The 17,437-nt window shown below is 45.7% G+C and overlaps 1 protein-coding gene across 50 annotated transcripts in view; it reads left to right on the forward strand.

Annotated features, from left to right (window-relative positions):
- NUMA1 (nuclear mitotic apparatus protein 1) overlaps positions 1–17,437 on the forward strand; it is a 68,548-nt gene that overhangs the window by 29,170 nt on the left and 21,941 nt on the right. For 23 of the 50 annotated variants that reach the window (XM_070274493.1, XM_070274499.1, XM_070274507.1 and 20 more), the window contains exons 2-3: positions 7,331–7,404; positions 12,999–13,084. In XM_070274493.1, the coding sequence (XP_070130594.1) occupies positions 7,363–7,404; positions 12,999–13,084 (128 nt within the window). In that variant the 5' untranslated portion in view covers positions 7,331–7,362. Of the gene's footprint in view, positions 1–1,172; positions 2,370–2,493; positions 2,711–4,332; positions 4,446–7,330; positions 7,405–12,998; positions 13,085–17,437 lie in introns of those variants that run through there. The other 27 variants (XM_014741562.3, XM_070274488.1, XM_070274511.1 and 24 more) reach the window with 14 other exon arrangements.

Consider the following 17,437-nt stretch of genomic DNA (forward strand, 5'->3'; position numbering starts at 1 on the left):
CTTAGAGGTGTTAATTGAATTAATCCTCATCACAGCCTTATAAAATAGATATCTTTATCCTTGTTTAATAGGGATACTGAGGCTCAGAGGTTACTTGCCAGGGTCACCTGGCATCAAGAGGTATAGAGTTCTGCCATTCACTAGCTGTGTGATCTCAGGCAAATTATTTCATCTCCGTGGCCGAGTTTCCTCCTCTCTAAAGTTGAGTGATAATAGTATCTGCTCCACTAAGGGGGTTTTTCAGATTCATGTGTTAATACACATGAGGCGTGTAGAACAGTGCCTGGCACATAGTCTGCACTCAGTAAGCATTAGCTGCTATTTATTATACTTCGTTTTCTCTCTTGTTCTAACATGTAATGTATCATCTCCTCACTTCATTTAATTCTACATACGGCTTTTCTGTCCTCCCAGCCATCCCTCACACTTTCCTGTCCTTTATAGTTTCTTCCTCTCCTTCTAGTCATTCCCTTCTCTTCATCCTGTCTCCACAGTCTGTCTCATTCTCCTTTCCATTCTCTCTTGCCCTACCTTCCTTCATGTCCTTATTACCTGTCTCTGACCTGCCTCCCTGCTGGTAGTCTCATTCATTTTTATTCCAGAATAATTTCTTAAAGTACAGTTCTCGTCGTGCCACGTCTCTATGTTAAAAACAAACAACAAAATAAACATTCAAATCTTTATTTAATTTCTCGGTTTGAAGTTCAAGATTCTCCAACTCTGACCCCAACTCACCCTTCAAGTCTGGTCTCCCCGTACTTTTGTACCCCCTCTCTGCTTTCCCTTCTTCCCCACTCCTCTCTCCATTTCCATCTGGGGAAATTCTACCTGTGTGTTTTAAGATCCAAATTAAAATATCACTTCATTTTCTTAGTCCTTCCCTACTCAGCTAGCTAGAAATTTTATCTTTTTTTGTGGGAGTTAGCACATACTGTCTTGAAATAGAATTTTCGACTCACATTTCTTATCTCCTGTGGAATTATAACCTTACCTCAGTGTAGCTGCTGGATTTAATTCGTCTTTGGAGACTCCCTACAGTGTCCTATAGCAGTGCCTTGCACACATGAGGTGCTTAATAAATGTTTGTGGTGTAAATAAGATGAAGGAGTTCCTGATAACTGGTGGGTTTCTCTCCTAGTCTTGGCGAAGGTCACTGTTCAGTGGGTGGAAACGCTTGTGGTTTTGTTTTCGGAGAGTCAGACATCTTTTCTTTTCGGCCATGTAGGAGAGCAGAGCCTGTAGGCTCTGCCGGTGGGTCCCAGTGCCTGTGTCTGTTAAGGGGCTCCAGCCAGTGCCTGCCATGCTAGGTCCTTTGCCTTGGCCCCTCGGCCCCTCCCCAAAAAAGCCCAGCGGAACAGGGGATTAGGTTCTGGCAGCACAGCTGGGATTTTGGCGGCCATTCCACAGTCGACAATAGCACGCAGCCACCCGGACAGGACAGCGCAGGCCTGTGCGCCAGGGCCGCAGTCTGCCTGGGCTTCTTGTTTGGGTGGCCGAGGGGGAGGAGCGGGCACAGCGCGGCATCCTGGCCTTGCCACGCACAAGGTACGGGCTGGAGAGATCCCCTCAGGGAGCGGGCTTGGGGGGCGGCCATGTCCCAGGGCAGACGGCGCCCGCGGAAGGAGGCAGGCGCTTTGTGAGCAGCGTGTGTGCGCTCAAAGACACGGCCGCCCTGGAGCGGCAGGAAGCTGCCCCCGTTTCAAAGGGCCTGCGTCCTGCCCTCCAAGGCGTCTGTTCCCGGGTCTTCCTCCCTGCCCTACTCCTGCCAGGCGGGGGCTGACCTAATCAGGGCAGCCCGTGGCCTACCCCTCCGTTGCTGCCCCGATTTGGACAGGCTGTCACTGCTGTCTTAAGAGAGAGAAGGGGGAGTGTCCGGGTGATATCAGGTTTGTCGGGCAGGCCACTGTGAGATGTGTTTTGTGTGTTTATGCCACGGTTTTCCTTGGCTCTTGCCACTGTTGCAGTTCAGTATTTTTGTCTGCCGGCTCAGCCCCCACCACCCCGCCATGCGTCCTAGTCTCTTGTTTGTCGGCCAAGCCCTCGCAGCCCCTCCTCTCCAGAGCGCCCCTCCCTCCTTGCCCCCGACTGCCACCCCTCCCCCCTTGCTGAGAGTTCCCTGCTTCGCCGCCGTCGCTCCCGGCTCGCGGAAGCTTGCTGTGCCTTTAAAGAAAGCAGACTCCTGGCTGTGACGCACTTCTGGCTGTCAGCCAGGAAGATCGCTCCTGCCAGGCTGACTGAGAAGAAAACCAACAACTTTTCTTTTGTGTGTGGGGTTACTTTCCACTAGCCCCCCCTTCCTCCTCTCCTTTCAAGATTTAAATGCTAATGGCGGATTAAAACCTGTAGATACGTTTGGCTTTAGGAGTCTGGTAAGGCCCCCCTGCACTGAGACTTTTGTCCCTCACTCTTTCTCTGGGTTTTTGTTCAAACATGGACGAGGGGGTGCGGTGGAGTCTCCCGCCTCACCTCCTTTCCTGCGCCATCCTTAAAGGGGAGGGAGTGGAGAGGGGGAGCAAGTAAACACTCAGAAAGAGGCGCTGGGAGCAGAGCTTGCCAACATCCGGGAGTTGGCGCCTTTCAAAGGGTTGCTTTCTTTCCCCCTCGGCTAGATGTCAGCGTGTTTTTGTTCAGAGGGGGAAAGCGTGTGCGCCTGCACGTTGAGCTGTAGAGACAGCTCAGGAGAGCTTCTCCATTCCTGAGTGAGGCCTGGGTGTGTACGCAGTGGTGGGGAGTGAAAAGGGCTCATTTTGCCAGCTGGTAGGGACCAGGGTGTGTGAATATAGCAGCGGGGGCAGGTGCTCATGAACTGCTGGAGCGGGCTCGGGGGCGTGTGTGTGCGCGAGTCTGCGTTCTTGTGCAGTATATGCCTCTAGGCCTCAGGTCTAGTTTATGATTGCAACCGTTTTGCCCATATCCTTCTGATCTGGACCCTGCAGAGCATGGGGGGAAGGGCAGATGTCAGTAAGCTACTTTTGTAGAAACCAGGGAAATCTTGGTTTCCCTTGCAATCCTTCCCTTGTTCCTCCCCAGGGCTCTGGGCCAAATTCTAGGCTACATAGAGGGGGGATGGCCTGTGTGAAAAGGGGGAGGCCTGAGTCAAAGAGCTAGTCCTTCAAGGGGGCCCAGGGAATGCATCTCGACAGCTTGATTGCCCTGACCTCAGAAGTGCAGAGAAACCCTTTGGACTTGGACAAGACAGCCTACTCAGGACTCCCAGCAGCTGAAAAGCATTGGGTTTTTTTTTCCCCCTTCTTGGCTTCTTTTGGAGCTGCTGGTCCTTGGGCCTTTTACCTTCTCCAAGCCAGGGGATGCACTAGCAAGATATTTCCTGTTCTGTTCTTTATGACAAGTTAGCCTATGGCAACATAGCATGGCCCTTGCTGAGCTCCTCTGGGGTAACCTGCCAGGTGAGGTCTGGCTGCCTGCTTGCCTGTGCCTCCTGACCTCTCTCTCCCAGAGTCAGAGGAGAAGAGCCTCAAGATCAGGGTGTTCACTCTTTGGATGTGGGGGGGGGTCTCTCAGATGGTGGGAGTATCCCTTTTAGAAGGGTGCACAGAGCATGGAATTCTTAGTGGCTACAGGCAGGCAGGCTGTCAGGGTAAGTGGTGACAAATCTTACCATTGAGTGTGGGTGCACAGATGGGACAGCCATTTCCCTTATGAGCCGTGAGCCTGCGGCCTTTGGAACCATAGGGTAAAGAGGGGCAGGACTTGGGGAAAGACCCTTTGAGATGGGAGTTTGTGTGGGCTTTGGGCCCTGAAATTCTGAGAGTGGGGGATAATACCTAAGAGAATGAGGGTTCAGTGGAGGCAAGAGCCCATGAGCTGAGTGATCAGTACAGTTTTGCAGCTCTTTGGGACCAAAGGTCACTTTGGTGTTTTCTTGAGGTAGGGCTGGTGTTCGGGCAGTAAGTGTCTAAGAGACAGTCTCAAAAGTAGCTGGCACCTAGGCTGAGGGTCGGGGTAAGGAGAGCAGTGCTACCACAACTCAGCCTTTGCCTATCCCTTGGTCAACCCTTAAAACTGAAGCTTTTCCAGAACAGACCCCAGGGCTCCGCAACCTGACCCTCTGGTCCTTGCATCTGAGCAGGTGGTTTGCATTAGCTTCAGCCCTGGGAGGAAACCACGGCTTGGTTTTAACTCTTTAAGACCCAGAGAAGGTGCAGACCAGGTGGCGGTGTGTCTCTTGAGTATCACTTTCCTTGTCTTGATTTATCTTCTCTGGAACCATGGAGGGGTTACTGTAAATGTGAGACTTGGTCCTGATGTGAGGGAGTTACGTTATGTCAGTTTTGAAAATGTAAAGAGGACACAAGGCCTTTTGTTTATAAGGCAGCTGCTTCTATGTCTTGGTTCCTTCTTGATCCCGAGGAAAAGAGGGCGTTCTATCAGCTCTGTGAAGCCTCTGTCTTGGATTCTTGGGGCACTTCTTTTCAAAGAACCAGGTAGGTAGGGACTCTGAAGGTGCCCTCAGAGGGCCTGCATTCCAGGGGTGGGTTGGTTGGTTTGTTGACTGGGGGTTACAGGGTGAGGAGGGGCAAGGGGTGCCTGATGGAGTTGGAGTGGATCTCAGCAGATCCTTCTGTGAAATGGTTCCAGGCTACAATCGCGGGAATCTGTTTTTCCATCACCATCACCCGTCTTCTGGGTGGGGCCTGCCTCAGATTTCAGGGGGAGGGTGGGGAGGATGGTGCTCTGGCTGGGAGCCCTTGGGTTCCAAGCCAAGGCTTGCTTAAAGCTATAGTCCTAGTGCTGAGGACTAGCTGTGCCACTGGCTTCAATCATTCATTACCCGGAAGAAGAGTGAATGGCTGGGCTGTCCTAAAGGCTGTCACCCCAGTGTCCTGTCTCTGAGAAAGTGCCTCTTTATGGGCTTTGAGCTGACAGGGTCCTTCTGGAGTTCCTCGTGTTGAGTATTGGATTCCTCCTGTTATTGTGCCTTGGGAGCACAGAAAGCGGCACTGGACTTGATACCAGTTTCCCTCAGCCATGCCACTAGTTTTAGGTAGGCTCCCTGGGAGGACATAAGGGTTGTATGTTTTGCCTCTGAGATGAAGGGAAGAGGTTGGTTAACTTCAGGTCATTTTTAGCAGCACAGCTGTGGAATCTCAGAGGGGACAAGATCTACCTCTAGTTGCAAATAAAATTTCTGACTGAAGTTTTGGGCCTCGTCAAAAGGACAGCACGTCTAGAGGCAGCAGTGGGGATAAGGGGGAGGTGATCTAGGCCTCATTTCCCTGTTCCTGAATAGCCCAGACTTTTTTTTTTCTTTAAAGAAGCCCTAGTAGAACATTTGGCCATTGCTGCCTTCACGACAAGAGCCAAGTGTGGGCCCTCTCACTTGAGGCTGGCCACCCACCACCAAAGCCTTTTTACAGTGCAGTAGTCGAGGCCATCTGCCTTCATCCTTGCCTGGCCCCGGAGGTAGGCAGTCAGTGCCCGTGGACAGGCCATGCTGGGTGAAAATCATCCAAGACAGAGGAACACGTGGGTCTCTTAGCTTCTCTGCCCTCCTGAGAGCTCGCTTCACCCCTTTATTTGCTCTTGCCAAAGCCCAGGTGAATTGGCTCATATCCAAGACTGTGACGTTGGTCTGACAGGTTGAATCATGTTAGGTTTTGCAGGGTCAGGAAGTAATTATACTTAGCATTTAGTTATATTTAGCATTTGATTATTTTCTTCTATTATTTAATGCTTCATGTATGTTTAATTTCACTCCTCGCCCTGCTGTAAGCCCCTCAAAGGCAGGAACCGAGTCTTTGTCTCCCATTTCCCATGTAGCTTCCAGTACAGGATGAACATATGTAAGAACTGAGAAAAGAACCGTTTTGGTTGGTTGATAAGCAGAGTACACTTGCAGAGGAAGGACTCAGAGATGATGGGGAGTGGATTATCAGATTTATGTATCTCTTTCCTCTACCAGACCATGAGCACCTTAGGGACAAGAGTGATGTTTTTCTTATCCCCAACTCTTTGTATACAGAAGGTGCTTTGCAAATGTTGGTTCCATAGAGACCATACCTTGGAAATTCTGATACATGGGGAGAGTTAGAGGTGATGTGGCGCTTACCACTCTTGTTCCTCCTCCTAGTGTAGTGACACTGAGCACCTGTGACAGCAGGTGGGGGAGTAAGGCTGATTTCTCCCATGAAGGTTTGTGGGAATTGTGGGGACTGCCAGGAAGTGCTGGGGAGTAGTTGCTCACTAGGTTTGTGGTCTCTTGGGCAGGTTGGCAGGCAGATGGCCGATTCCCAATGGGAAGGGAAATTGGGGGTAAGAATACCAGGACAAGTGTCTAATTTTTCGTAAAATGTCCCATGGGATCTCTGCCAGGGTTGACTTTGGTTTCATCCAATTCCCCACATGAACCATGTCTTTGACAATTCTGTTGGGGGGGGTGTATAAAAATCCAAAATTTGGAGAGCTTTCTCCAAGGACTTGGTTATTGTTAGTTAGGTAGAATTTGGGTACCTGCAGAAAGAGCCAGAAATCAACCTTTCTGCTTAAGAACAGTGATCATTTATTGAATACCTACTGTGTGCCAGGCACTGGGCTATTTGCTTTGTCTGCTTTATCTTGAAGCATCACAATAACCCAAAGAGGTGTTTGTGGATCCCATTATGCAGATGAGGAAACTGCAACTAAAAGAAGTTATGCTATTTGTTCAAGGTCCCAAGACTATGGTCACATGGTTGCATTCAGACGCAGCTGTGTCTGAAAAACTATATTTATTCCATGTTTTTGTTTTTGTTTTTTTTTGCTGAGGAAGATTTGCCCTGGGCTAGCATCTGTTGCCAATCTTCCTCTTTTTGCTTGAGGAAGAATAGCTCTGAGCTAACATGTATGCCAGTCTTCCTTTGTTTTGTAGGTGGGTCACCACCACAGCATGGCTGTCAACAAGTGGTATCAGTCTGCACTGGGGAACCGAACTGAGGCCGCTGAAGTGGAGTTCACTGAACTTAACCACTAGGCAACTGGGCTGGCCCCTGTTTATTCCATGTTTTAAGGGCACTATGTCCCAAAGAGCAGGGTTGAAGGCCAGCTTTGAATGTTGTATTTTCTGTGAAACAGAAACATTGTGTATAGAGCTTATGGACACTGAATTAAATGCAAGATTCTTTACTGTCAGCTCTGACATGATAAGTTTTATAGTAATTTTGATGTGTACTCTGAGCTCTCTAAAAATTCCCATGGTGCCTTGGTGGATTAAGTGCCGAGTGAAGAGTGCTTTATTTAAGTGTTCAGAGCCTGTAAATGGAACCATTTCCCCTCTCCTCCTTCATCTTGGGTATCTGGTATAACTAAGTGCTCTTCCTCTCTTGGGTTCCAGGTGCACTGGAGTGACTGTCTGGTATCGCCACGATGACGCTCCATGCCACCCGGGCGGCTGCACTCCTCTCTTGGGTGAGTGATCTTCCTCATTTTTCTGTTAAACTTCTCCAGAAAGCTTGGGAGGGGTGAGAGAGGAGTCTTTGAGGAGCCAGGGCTATGTCAAGTCTTCTCATCTCCAGACTAAGGAAATACAGTTTTCCTTTGCCTTTCCCCTTAGTTTTTAACTTTTGTTTCTGGTGATGTTGCTGCTGACAGTGATCCATGACTCTACTTCTGTAGCTTGGAGGAAGGTCCTCTGAGGTGTATATTCCCTTTCGGTCATGGGAAAGCTAGCTGCAGGAGAGCATGGAAACCCATCTTCATTTGCTCCCTGTGCATTTTTCTCACTTAAAGGATTGATGCTGAACTTCACTGACACGTAAGGACTTTGGTCTTCAAAGGCCTTTAATCATAGGGCAAGGTTCTCCTCGCTTTCTTTACTGTGTTTCTCTCTGTTTCCATTGTCCTCCTGTTGCCTTAATTACTGCACCAAAATCCTTCTGCTAGGTTTTTCATATATTTTCTGCCCAAGACAGTGGCAAATGAAAAGATAATACTGAACAGTGGCAATATAAAGCTACAGAGAAACAGAAGAGGCCATGGAGTGTAGTGATGACAGCTCGGTTTAGAATCGTGGCCCATCTGCGTTACACAGGGCAAGTTATGCAGCCTCTTAGCACTTCGTTTTTAAAACGGAAGTAATAATAATAATACCTCACAGGGTCATTATGAGGATAATGAGATAATGTGTGTAAAAAACATTTAGCATACGCACAAAACCATTTAGCACAGTATCTGAATAAATAATAATTCTTGATACTTAAAATATTGCCTGGGCATGCTATTTGCTACAGGATATTTTAGTAGTCACCCTCACTGCTGATCAATTAGGGCCAATTAAAAAGAGCCAACTTTTAAAAAATTATTTTAAAGGAAATGATTTTTTAATTTCCAAGTAGGGTAGGTTTAATAAGACTGTCTTTGGGGCCAGCCCTGTGGCCGAGTGGTTAAGTTCACGCTCTCTGCTTCGGCGGCCCAGGGTTTCGCGGGTTCGGATCCTGGGCACGGACATGGCCCCGCTCATCAGGCCATACTGAGGTGGCGTCCCACATGCCACAACTAGAAGGACTCACAACTAAAAATATACAACTATGTACTGGGGGGCTTTGGGGAGAAAAAGGAAAAATAAAATATTTAAAAAAAAAAAAGACTGTCTTTAATCACTCTCAAATCTTCAGTCAGGAACTATGTATTTAATGTACAAAACATGGATTCTTAGTCTTGAGTTTTTGAAATAAATGCAAATTTTAGTTGCATAATTTAAAATGGGTATTTTTATATTTTACGTATTACATATTTACATTACATTTCATTGTTTTATAGCTATGTTAGAAACATTGTGTCTTCCTTCTCCTCCCCTCATCTTCAAGAAAAGCCTGGTTGGGTTGCAGGGGACCATGAGCCATGTCTCTAGTTCAATGGGTTAACTGAATATTGGGGGATACTTTAGCCACATTATTTCAAGTTGATCAGTTTATTTACTTATTTACATCCTATGGTGACTATTACTGTTATAGAGAAGAACAGACACAAGGCTAGTTTTATTTAACAGATGCTTGTCTACGTTTCTCAAAAATCACAATGACCGTGCATTAAAATATAGTTACATAGGGGGCTGGCCCCGTGATGAGTGTTTGAGTTCTTGTGCTTCACTTCAGCGGCCCCGGGTTTCGCTGGTTCGGATCCTGGGCGCGGACATGGCACCGCTCATCAGGCCATGCTGAGGTGACATCTCACATACCACAGCCAGAAGGACCCACAACTAAAAATTCACAGCTATGTACCGGGGAGGCTTTGGGGAGAAAAAGGAAAACAAAAAATATATATATAGTTACATAGAATGTTTCAGTTTAAGCAAAAGTTGGGCAGCTAGTGTGGATTTTATGACATTATAGCAACATGAAATAATGCCTGTTATGTTAGTGAGAAGAGTAGCATAGAACACACGTATGAACATGTGACAGTTACAGCTGTGGTTTTAAAAAAAACAGTGACCTAGGGAAAAAAGGCTGGAATGAAATACATCAAAATGCTAAAAGTGCATATATTAAAATACTGGAATAAATGTTTTTGTTTTTTCTTTTTCCAAATTTTCAGTGGTTTATTTCATAATGTAAAAATAATTTTATATTTTATTTTATTTTTAAAATTTTTTTAAAGATTTTATTTTTTCCTTTTTCTCCCCAAAGCCCCCTGGTACATAGTTGTATGTTTTTAGTTGTGGGTCCTTCTAGCTGTGGCATGTGGGATGCCACCCCAGCATGGCCTGATGAGTGGTGCCACATCCATGCCCAGGATCCGAACTGGCGAAGCCCAGGGCGACCGAAGTGGAGTGCTCAAACTTAACCACTTGGCTACGGGGCCGGCTCCTATATTTTATTTAAAAATATAGCTTGAAATTATTCTGTACCCAGCAATTATAATGAATACATTGTGATAGGGAGTAGGGAACTTTAAGATTCTACAACCTTGAGCAGCCCCGAAAGCCTTACAGGCAGCCCTCAGATCCTGCAGTGACCTCACCCTCCCTCTCATGTTTTATACCCCAACTGGAGATGAAAGAGCTTCTCCGCTTCCTCAACTTTCAAATGATTTCTCATTTGAGAGCAAAATAATGCACAGGAAGAAAATATATTTTTATATCCATGAAAGAAACTGTTGCTGGATTATTACTTAATCAGTATGAGATGAATCTGGATTCCTTAAGTGACTTTAAATCAGCTAATTGATGTGATTTTTCAGTCTTATTAGTGAACAAGAACTCATAGCCCTTGAATGTTTTATGTAGATTGCAGGTATTAAAATGAGATAGTTTTTGGATGCTTAAGTCTTGGCAGTCTCTTTGTTTTCAGCAGGTAGAAAGGGATCTTGGCCTGGAATATTCAGAATCTTCCTAGAAAATTTATACTGGCCTTTCCTGACTAAATAGATTAAGCTTTTTCCCCCCAAAAGTTGGTATAAATAGGGGCCAGCCTGGTGGCACAGCAGTTAAGTTTGTTCGTTCCACTTCAGCGGCCCAGGATTCGAAGGTTCAGATCCTGGGCACAGACCTACACACTGCTTATTAAGCCATGCTGTGGCGGCGTCCCTCTTACAAAATAGAGGAAGATTGGCACAGCTGTTAGCTCAGCGAATCTTCCCCAAGCAAAAAGAGGAAGATTGGCAACAGATGTTAGGGCCAGTCTTCCTCAGCAAAAAGAAGAGTGGTGGCAGATGTTGGCTCAGGGCTAATCTTCCTCAAAAAAAAAAAAAAGGTTGGTATAAATATATTGTCTTTAAGATTTCTTTTTTTTTTTTTTTTTTTAAGATTTTATTTTTTCCTTGTTCTCCCCAAAGCCCCCTGGTACATAGTTGTATATTATTCGTTATGGGTCCTTCTAGTTGTGGCATGTGGGACGCTGCCTCAGCGTGGTTTGATGAGCAGTGCCATGTCCGCGCCCGGGATTCGAACCAACAAAACACTGGGCCGCCTGCAGCAGAGCGCGTGAACTTAACCACTCGGCCACGGGGCCAGCCCCTGTCTTTAAGATTTCAATGAGAGGTCATGTTTTCCTTTTTTTATTTTTAACCTATTTTAATTTAGATTCATCTGGAAGTTGTTTTTAATGTAAACCGTATTTAACTGAAATAAATACTATCATTTCTGTAGCTGGATCATTGATTTTTTTTTTTAATCCTCTTGATTCTCCAGTGCATGCAGCTAGTTTAGTTGCCAAGAAGTAGAATTCTTGCTGGATGGGGCCGGCCTAGTGGTATAGCAGTTAAGAGCACACCTTCCGCTTTCTCGGCGGCCCAGGGTCTGCCGGTTTGGATCCTGGGTGCGGACATGGCACTGCTTGGCAAGCCATGCTGTGGCAGGCATCCCACATATAAAGTGGAGGAAGATGGGCACGGATGTTAGCTCAGGGCCAGTCTTCCTCAGCAAAAAGAAGAGGATTGGCAGTAGTTAGCTCAGGGCTAATCTTCCTCAAAAAAAAAAAATAGTTGTCTTACTGGATCTACCTCATTCTTTTTATTTTATTAACCATAATAGTGCTTTGCATTTAGTACTTTTATTTTGTAACGTGTTTTTCTATCCATAATCCCATTTAAACCCACACTGGTCCTTTAAGGTAGATGAGGTAGGGATTCCATCCATGGCAAGTGACAAAATAGGCACAGAGAGAAATAAAGTTGATAACAAAGGCTTCTGGCAAGTTAGTGGAGGAGTTAAACCTAAAATCCTTGTCTGGGGGCTCCCAGCCCAGTGCCTCTTAAGGGACACATTTATAAACAATAGAATCTACTCATTTGCACATGACCATTATGCTGAAATTTTAAAAAAGACCTTGTTAATCCGGCTAAGTCTTCTTCCTCCCTCAGTCTTGCACATGTGGTTGACTTAGGAAACCCTTCCTTCCTATGGTAATACAAAGGTAAACTTCAGCTGAGGCTGCTTCTGACTTGGTGCCTGTAGAATTCGCAGGGTTTTCCTGTAGAGGTCGATCATATATGCTTGTTGAATAACCTGTATACCCGATTCATTTGCATGTGATTGCTGGCAAATTTTCTAGTGGTAAAGACTGTTAGATAGATACCTGGCTGAAGGCAAAGAAAGCTAACAGGAAGTTTTTCTTTGGGATTCCCAGTTCTTCTTTTCCTTCCTCCCTTTTTCTTTAATTATCTTGCTTCCCCATCAGTTCTCCCTCCTCCCTCAGCCAAAGTTTTATGTCTGTAAAGAATTTAAAAAGCATGAATAATAAGATTTTATATCTGTGTGGGAGTATATAAACTATATGTAATATTTAATATGTCTTGAATAGATATTTCAAAGTTCAAGAGATACAAAGGGCTGTAATGTAAAAATCTGAGCTCCAAAGGGTTATAATGTAAACATTCAGGAGATACAAAAGGCTATAGGGCCTGCCCGGTGGCACAGCAGTTAAGTTCACACATTCCGCTTCTCGGTGGCCTGGGGTTCACCGGTTCAGATCCCACGTGTGGACATTGCACCGCTTGGCAAAAGCCATGCTGTGGAGGGGTCCCATGTATAAAATGGAGGAAGATGGGCATGGGATGTTAGCTCAGGGCCAGTCTTCCACAGCAAAAAGAGGAAGATTGGCAGTAGTTAGCTCAGGGCTAATCTTCCTCAAAAAAAAAAAAAAAAGGCTGTAATACGAAGTCTTTGTTTTTCCCATCCCTGACTCCCAGCTGTCAAGTTCTTCTCTAGAGACAGCAGTGGTACCAGTTTCTTGTGTATCCTTCCTGAATCATTTTATGCCTAATTATATTTAAAGTATACCCCTAGTGCTGGAACATCCTAGGAGAACTTAAGCTCCTACTTAGTTGAAGCCAGAGGAAGGACTCTGATGGCAACATTCAGGTGGCTGTTAGTGGATGAGTGGGTGCAGCAGCATTTCTTTGCTGAAGTTAAAAATCCTAGAATCATCTGTTCCTTCATTCCTGTAGCCTACAACTATAGGCACTAAGAGTGAGCAGAGAATTGTCAACATCTGGGGAAAGGAGCAAACCACAGTGCTTCTGGCACTTAATGACAGTTTCACCAGGCTCTTCCCTCTGTCTCACAGGTGAACAGTCTGCGGGTGGCTGACCCCGTGGATGCTGTGCCGCAGCTGCAGGACTGCAGCATCTTCATCAAGATCGTTGACAGCATGTGAGTCTGCATCACATCCCTTTCCAGCCTTTCAAGCGAAGCTGCCTGCTGGGATGGGAACTGCATTTCCTCCCTTTCTGTGGTGACCACTGTGACCAGAATGCATGGGAGGATTGGGATGTCATAAGCCAGTGTGGGGCCCAGAGGCAAAAACACATTGACCTCATCCTGCAGTCACTGTCTCTCTCTATGGGAGAGGTTTCACTGTTGTCCCATCCTGAGGCTTCCCTCACTCCCACACGGAAAAGCCTGCAAGTCTCCGTGCTCTCTCAGTACTCCAAGAGCCTGCTCTGAGGCACCCTGTCCTTTATCTCAGTGGGAGTCTTCTACAACCATCTTTCCTCACTCGTCCCTGTCTCACAAGCCCTTTTTGCAACCTGTAGGGCCAGGAAGAAGAAAGGGGAGGCTCTTACATTAGAGGGAAAAAAGAAGCACCTAGAAATCTCATCTCTAACTTGTTAGGTTAGATATGCCCCTTTCTAAGCCATTATAGCATTTCCAGGATTTTCACTTGCCTCATTAACTTGCTTTGTGAGGTTGATTAGCATTTAATAAGTGTGTTGTTGTCATGTAGCCAGGATTCTAGCTCAGCCTGTTCGTTTTATATCTGTGTTTTTAGCACGATTCCTTTGAACTTCAGTTATCTGGGAAATCAATGGAGTGGGGCCTCTTCCTAATATCTTACCTCTCTGGAACCAAGCAAAGATGGATCAAGCTTTAACCTGCAGTTTATTAAGCTCATATAGTTCATCCTTTTTCCTGTATCGTCAACTTTCAGGAATCATGAGGGTAAAACTGACCTTCTCTCACTTTTTTGTACTATGAGCAAAAGTAGAGGCCAGCTATAATAAGGAATTGGGGGGACAGAGATGGAGAGGACCCCTGTTTTAAAGGAAAGCACAGTAGACTGAGCTCTCAGGCCAAGGATAGCCTGAAGTGTCGAGGGTGTTTATGTTCCACTCCTGGCGGGTAGGAACTGGCATCAGGGATTCAGCATCTGAAGCAGTTTGGCCACCCATTCATAGACAACAGCTCATTGACGGGGAAAGAAGGTAGAACTGAGCTTGCCAAAGGCGGAGACTGAGTCTGATTCATCTTGGAGTCCTCTGTGCCTAGCTTAGGACACATTGATTTAATTTTAATTAATGTTTGTTGAATAAGTAAAGAAGTGAATAAAACTGTGGTTGATATTCTCTATCAGCAAAGTCTAGCAGGGCTGAATAGCCCAGGACAGGTGAGGTTTTTTGTTTTTTTTTTTTTAATCTTTTGAGTGTATCTTTTGAAATGTGTATTGGTAGTGGGATGTCTTTTAGGATTTCTTAAAAGTCCCTGTGGTTCTAACCAGTAGTACCTGCCTTAGTGCTTCAGAAAAAAATCACTATTCTTATTTTGGAACAGATACTGCCGTTTTCTCTCCCAGTTACCCAGGCAGGACATTCACCATCAACTTCAATTTCTCCCTCTCCTTTTGCACTGATTTCTAATCAGTTACCATCCTCCCAGTTTGTCCTTTGGAAGACTTCTCACATCCCTTTCTCTGCCTAATTCTGAATACCAGGCCCTTGAGATTTCATTCTTCTCTAATCTGCCCTTCTTCCAGGACATTCCTCCTATACATGTGGTCTCGGGAAGCTTCCTCCCATTCTGCTTTCATTTTGGAGCCTCAGTGACTGGTCATTACTGGGGGTTGAATTCTAAAATCTTCAGCCTTCATACACAAGAGCTTTCATCATCTCCTCTCACCAGTCTTGTTTCCTACTCATTTCTGCCTTCATACCCCAACCTATTTTTTCTTTTTTGGATCCTGTAGAATTTCCTAAATTCTGGATTGTGTTAATTGCATCATCATGGTGCTGCTTAACTTGTTCTTCTCTTCTTCTTGTTGCATGTAAACTGATAATTAGATCTAAGCTTCATTAGCTTAAGTTTTTTATTTTTTGCAAGGACACTTCATAGGTGGAATTGTACACCACCTATAAATCAGCATTTTGCAACTCTTAATGAAAATAATTATTTTGCAAACGATAATGAAGTGGTAGATCTGGGCAACCAACATGAGTGGCTGGTAAAACCATTAGGCTGGCAATACCTAACCCACTGTTTAATTTTAACATCACCAAAAGAGAGGCAGCCAGGTATGATATGCCTCGTGTTGTAACATACAATAGGGTGCAGCATGCTTTTTTTTTTAAACTTAAGAATAGATCAGAGTTTTTGCTTTTGAGCAAATAAATTTCCTTGGCCTAATGACAAGAGTGGTAGATGTGTCCAGTCCTAAGGATGTGTGTCCTTGCTTTAGCCCCTGTAGGTTTAGAGTCAAAAATTCAAGATGCCCATTTTCCAAGTTGTCTTCTAATGTGCTGCCGAGCCTTAGACTAGGGGGAGGGTGGAGAGAGAGAGAGAGAGAGAGAATGTGTGTGTTGCAGGGAAGGGCTGTTGAAATCCCAGGTTAAACCTAATCTCCATCTCAGGTCCAGGACAATGCAGACCAACTTTCTTTGGCAAAACAGATGTTTTGGTGAATGTATCTGGCTGTTGCATTTCTGATGCTGCTACTGTTGGTAACCTAAATCAAAAGCATAGTTCTCAGGGGAAAGCCGTGGAGGACCGCAGGGCTGGGGGCAGACAGAAGCTGTGGGAATTGAACAGGGCTTGTTGCTTGGCCACTTGGCCTTCTCTCTCTGGGAAAATTCATCAGTCAATCCCTCTGACAGGTTTTCTTTTCTCTTCTGTGTGTGAATAGCCTGAAGCAAAAGGCTGTCCCATCTCTTTGATATCTGTGAGGCTTGAATAGCAAAGTTTAGTGGAGGCATTTTGCCAGAAAACCTAAAGCCCTGACATTTGTCCTACTGACACTGACCTCTGTTCTTCCCAGTAAAAAGCATCCCTCATCTGTCTCCGGAGCCCCGCTATATTCCTAGTTTCAGCTCGCACAGAGTGATCAGTTGTAAATGATGCAGTTGTATCCATGAGTGCTGTAGGAATTCCTGAGGAGGAGGGTGGAGGCAGTTCTGGATGGCTTCCTGCCAGACTTGAGACTTTGAACGCAGTCTTAAAGGATGGGCTGGATTTCTCCTGGACCAGGATTTTCCAAAGCATGTTCCATGCAGCTTTCCTTATCCCAGAGACTTAGTGGGGAAAAAAGAGTTTTTGTGGTCAAATAGGTTTAGGAAATAATGCGTGTTATATGCTCTTCTTTAGAAAATGTTGAATTTGGTATAACCCAGCATTTCTCAAACATTTAACCCAAGAATTATTTTTTTTAATCTAATAAGAAAATATATATAAGAATTCTTATTTTTATCTAATGGCATACTGTTTGGTAAATTACTCTTCTGTGCTGAGGCAAGAAGTCCCAACATTCCAGATTGTGGGTGGTTGGAGAAGATGGCTTTTTAGGAGTCTGGGAGGAGTCCCTAATCACACGTGAGCTACCCAGAATGCTGCTTGTAGGCGGTTCACTGGGAAGAACCATTGGTAATCACGTGAGTGATGGAGGGAGCTACTCTTGTGGTCTTGGTCTGGATGCTGCTTGTGCTTTGCAGGATGTTTAGCACTGGTTCTAGGGCTTGCCCTGCCCTCCATAAAGTTGGCTGAAACCTGAAGATTCAGGTTCTGAGGAACAGGAGGACCTTTAATCAGTATGTCCAGCCATAGCCTAGATAGAGCAGTCAGCTTTCTGACTTGAAGTGAAGATACTCATCTCCAAAAATGAAACTGCATTTAGCCCTAGCATCCAGGGGCCTGGGGCCTGGGCTGTGAGAGAGCGCCCCCTGCTGCCTCCTTGTCCTCATTGCTCTCTTTGCGCTTGGCTTGCCTTTCTAGTTCAACAAACATGCACAGCGTGAGAGTGACTGCCCTTCAGCCTGGCCTCTGGGAGGCTTTAGCCACCTCAGCCTTCAGCCTGATGTGTGTTGAACTTTGCCCGGTCACTTGAGAGCCTTGTTCCCTCCTGTTCTTTTGGTTTGTGGACCCGTTTGTCCCTTTCCTTCATCCCTCCTCACTTTTACTCCAGCTGCATGTCCCAGGCTTCCTGATGGTTTACGGTTGAGCCATTCCAGACTATTGAATTCCAGCTTCCTGTTCATCTGTGCTGCCTCCATGTCCTTCGGCCCTCTTCCCACAGAGTTTTTTTATATTCACAAATAGGATGGCAGAGTGCTGTCTTTTCCAGAAGGACCTCATGACTCAAGTTCCTACTTTTCACCCACCACACAGATCCTTCTGACTAAGTGGTGTCTTGGTATCTTCTCCCCTGCCTTCAGCATCTGGTCTGGTTCTCTCTGAGACCCAGCACAGACCAAGCCTGAAGGAATGGGAAGGTAGCATGTGATGCAGGAGCAATGAGGGAAG

The sequence above is a fragment of the Equus caballus genome, chromosome 7, assembly GCF_041296265.1.
Source record: "Equus caballus isolate H_3958 breed thoroughbred chromosome 7, TB-T2T, whole genome shotgun sequence".
Classification (NCBI taxonomy): domain Eukaryota; kingdom Metazoa; phylum Chordata; class Mammalia; order Perissodactyla; family Equidae; genus Equus; species Equus caballus.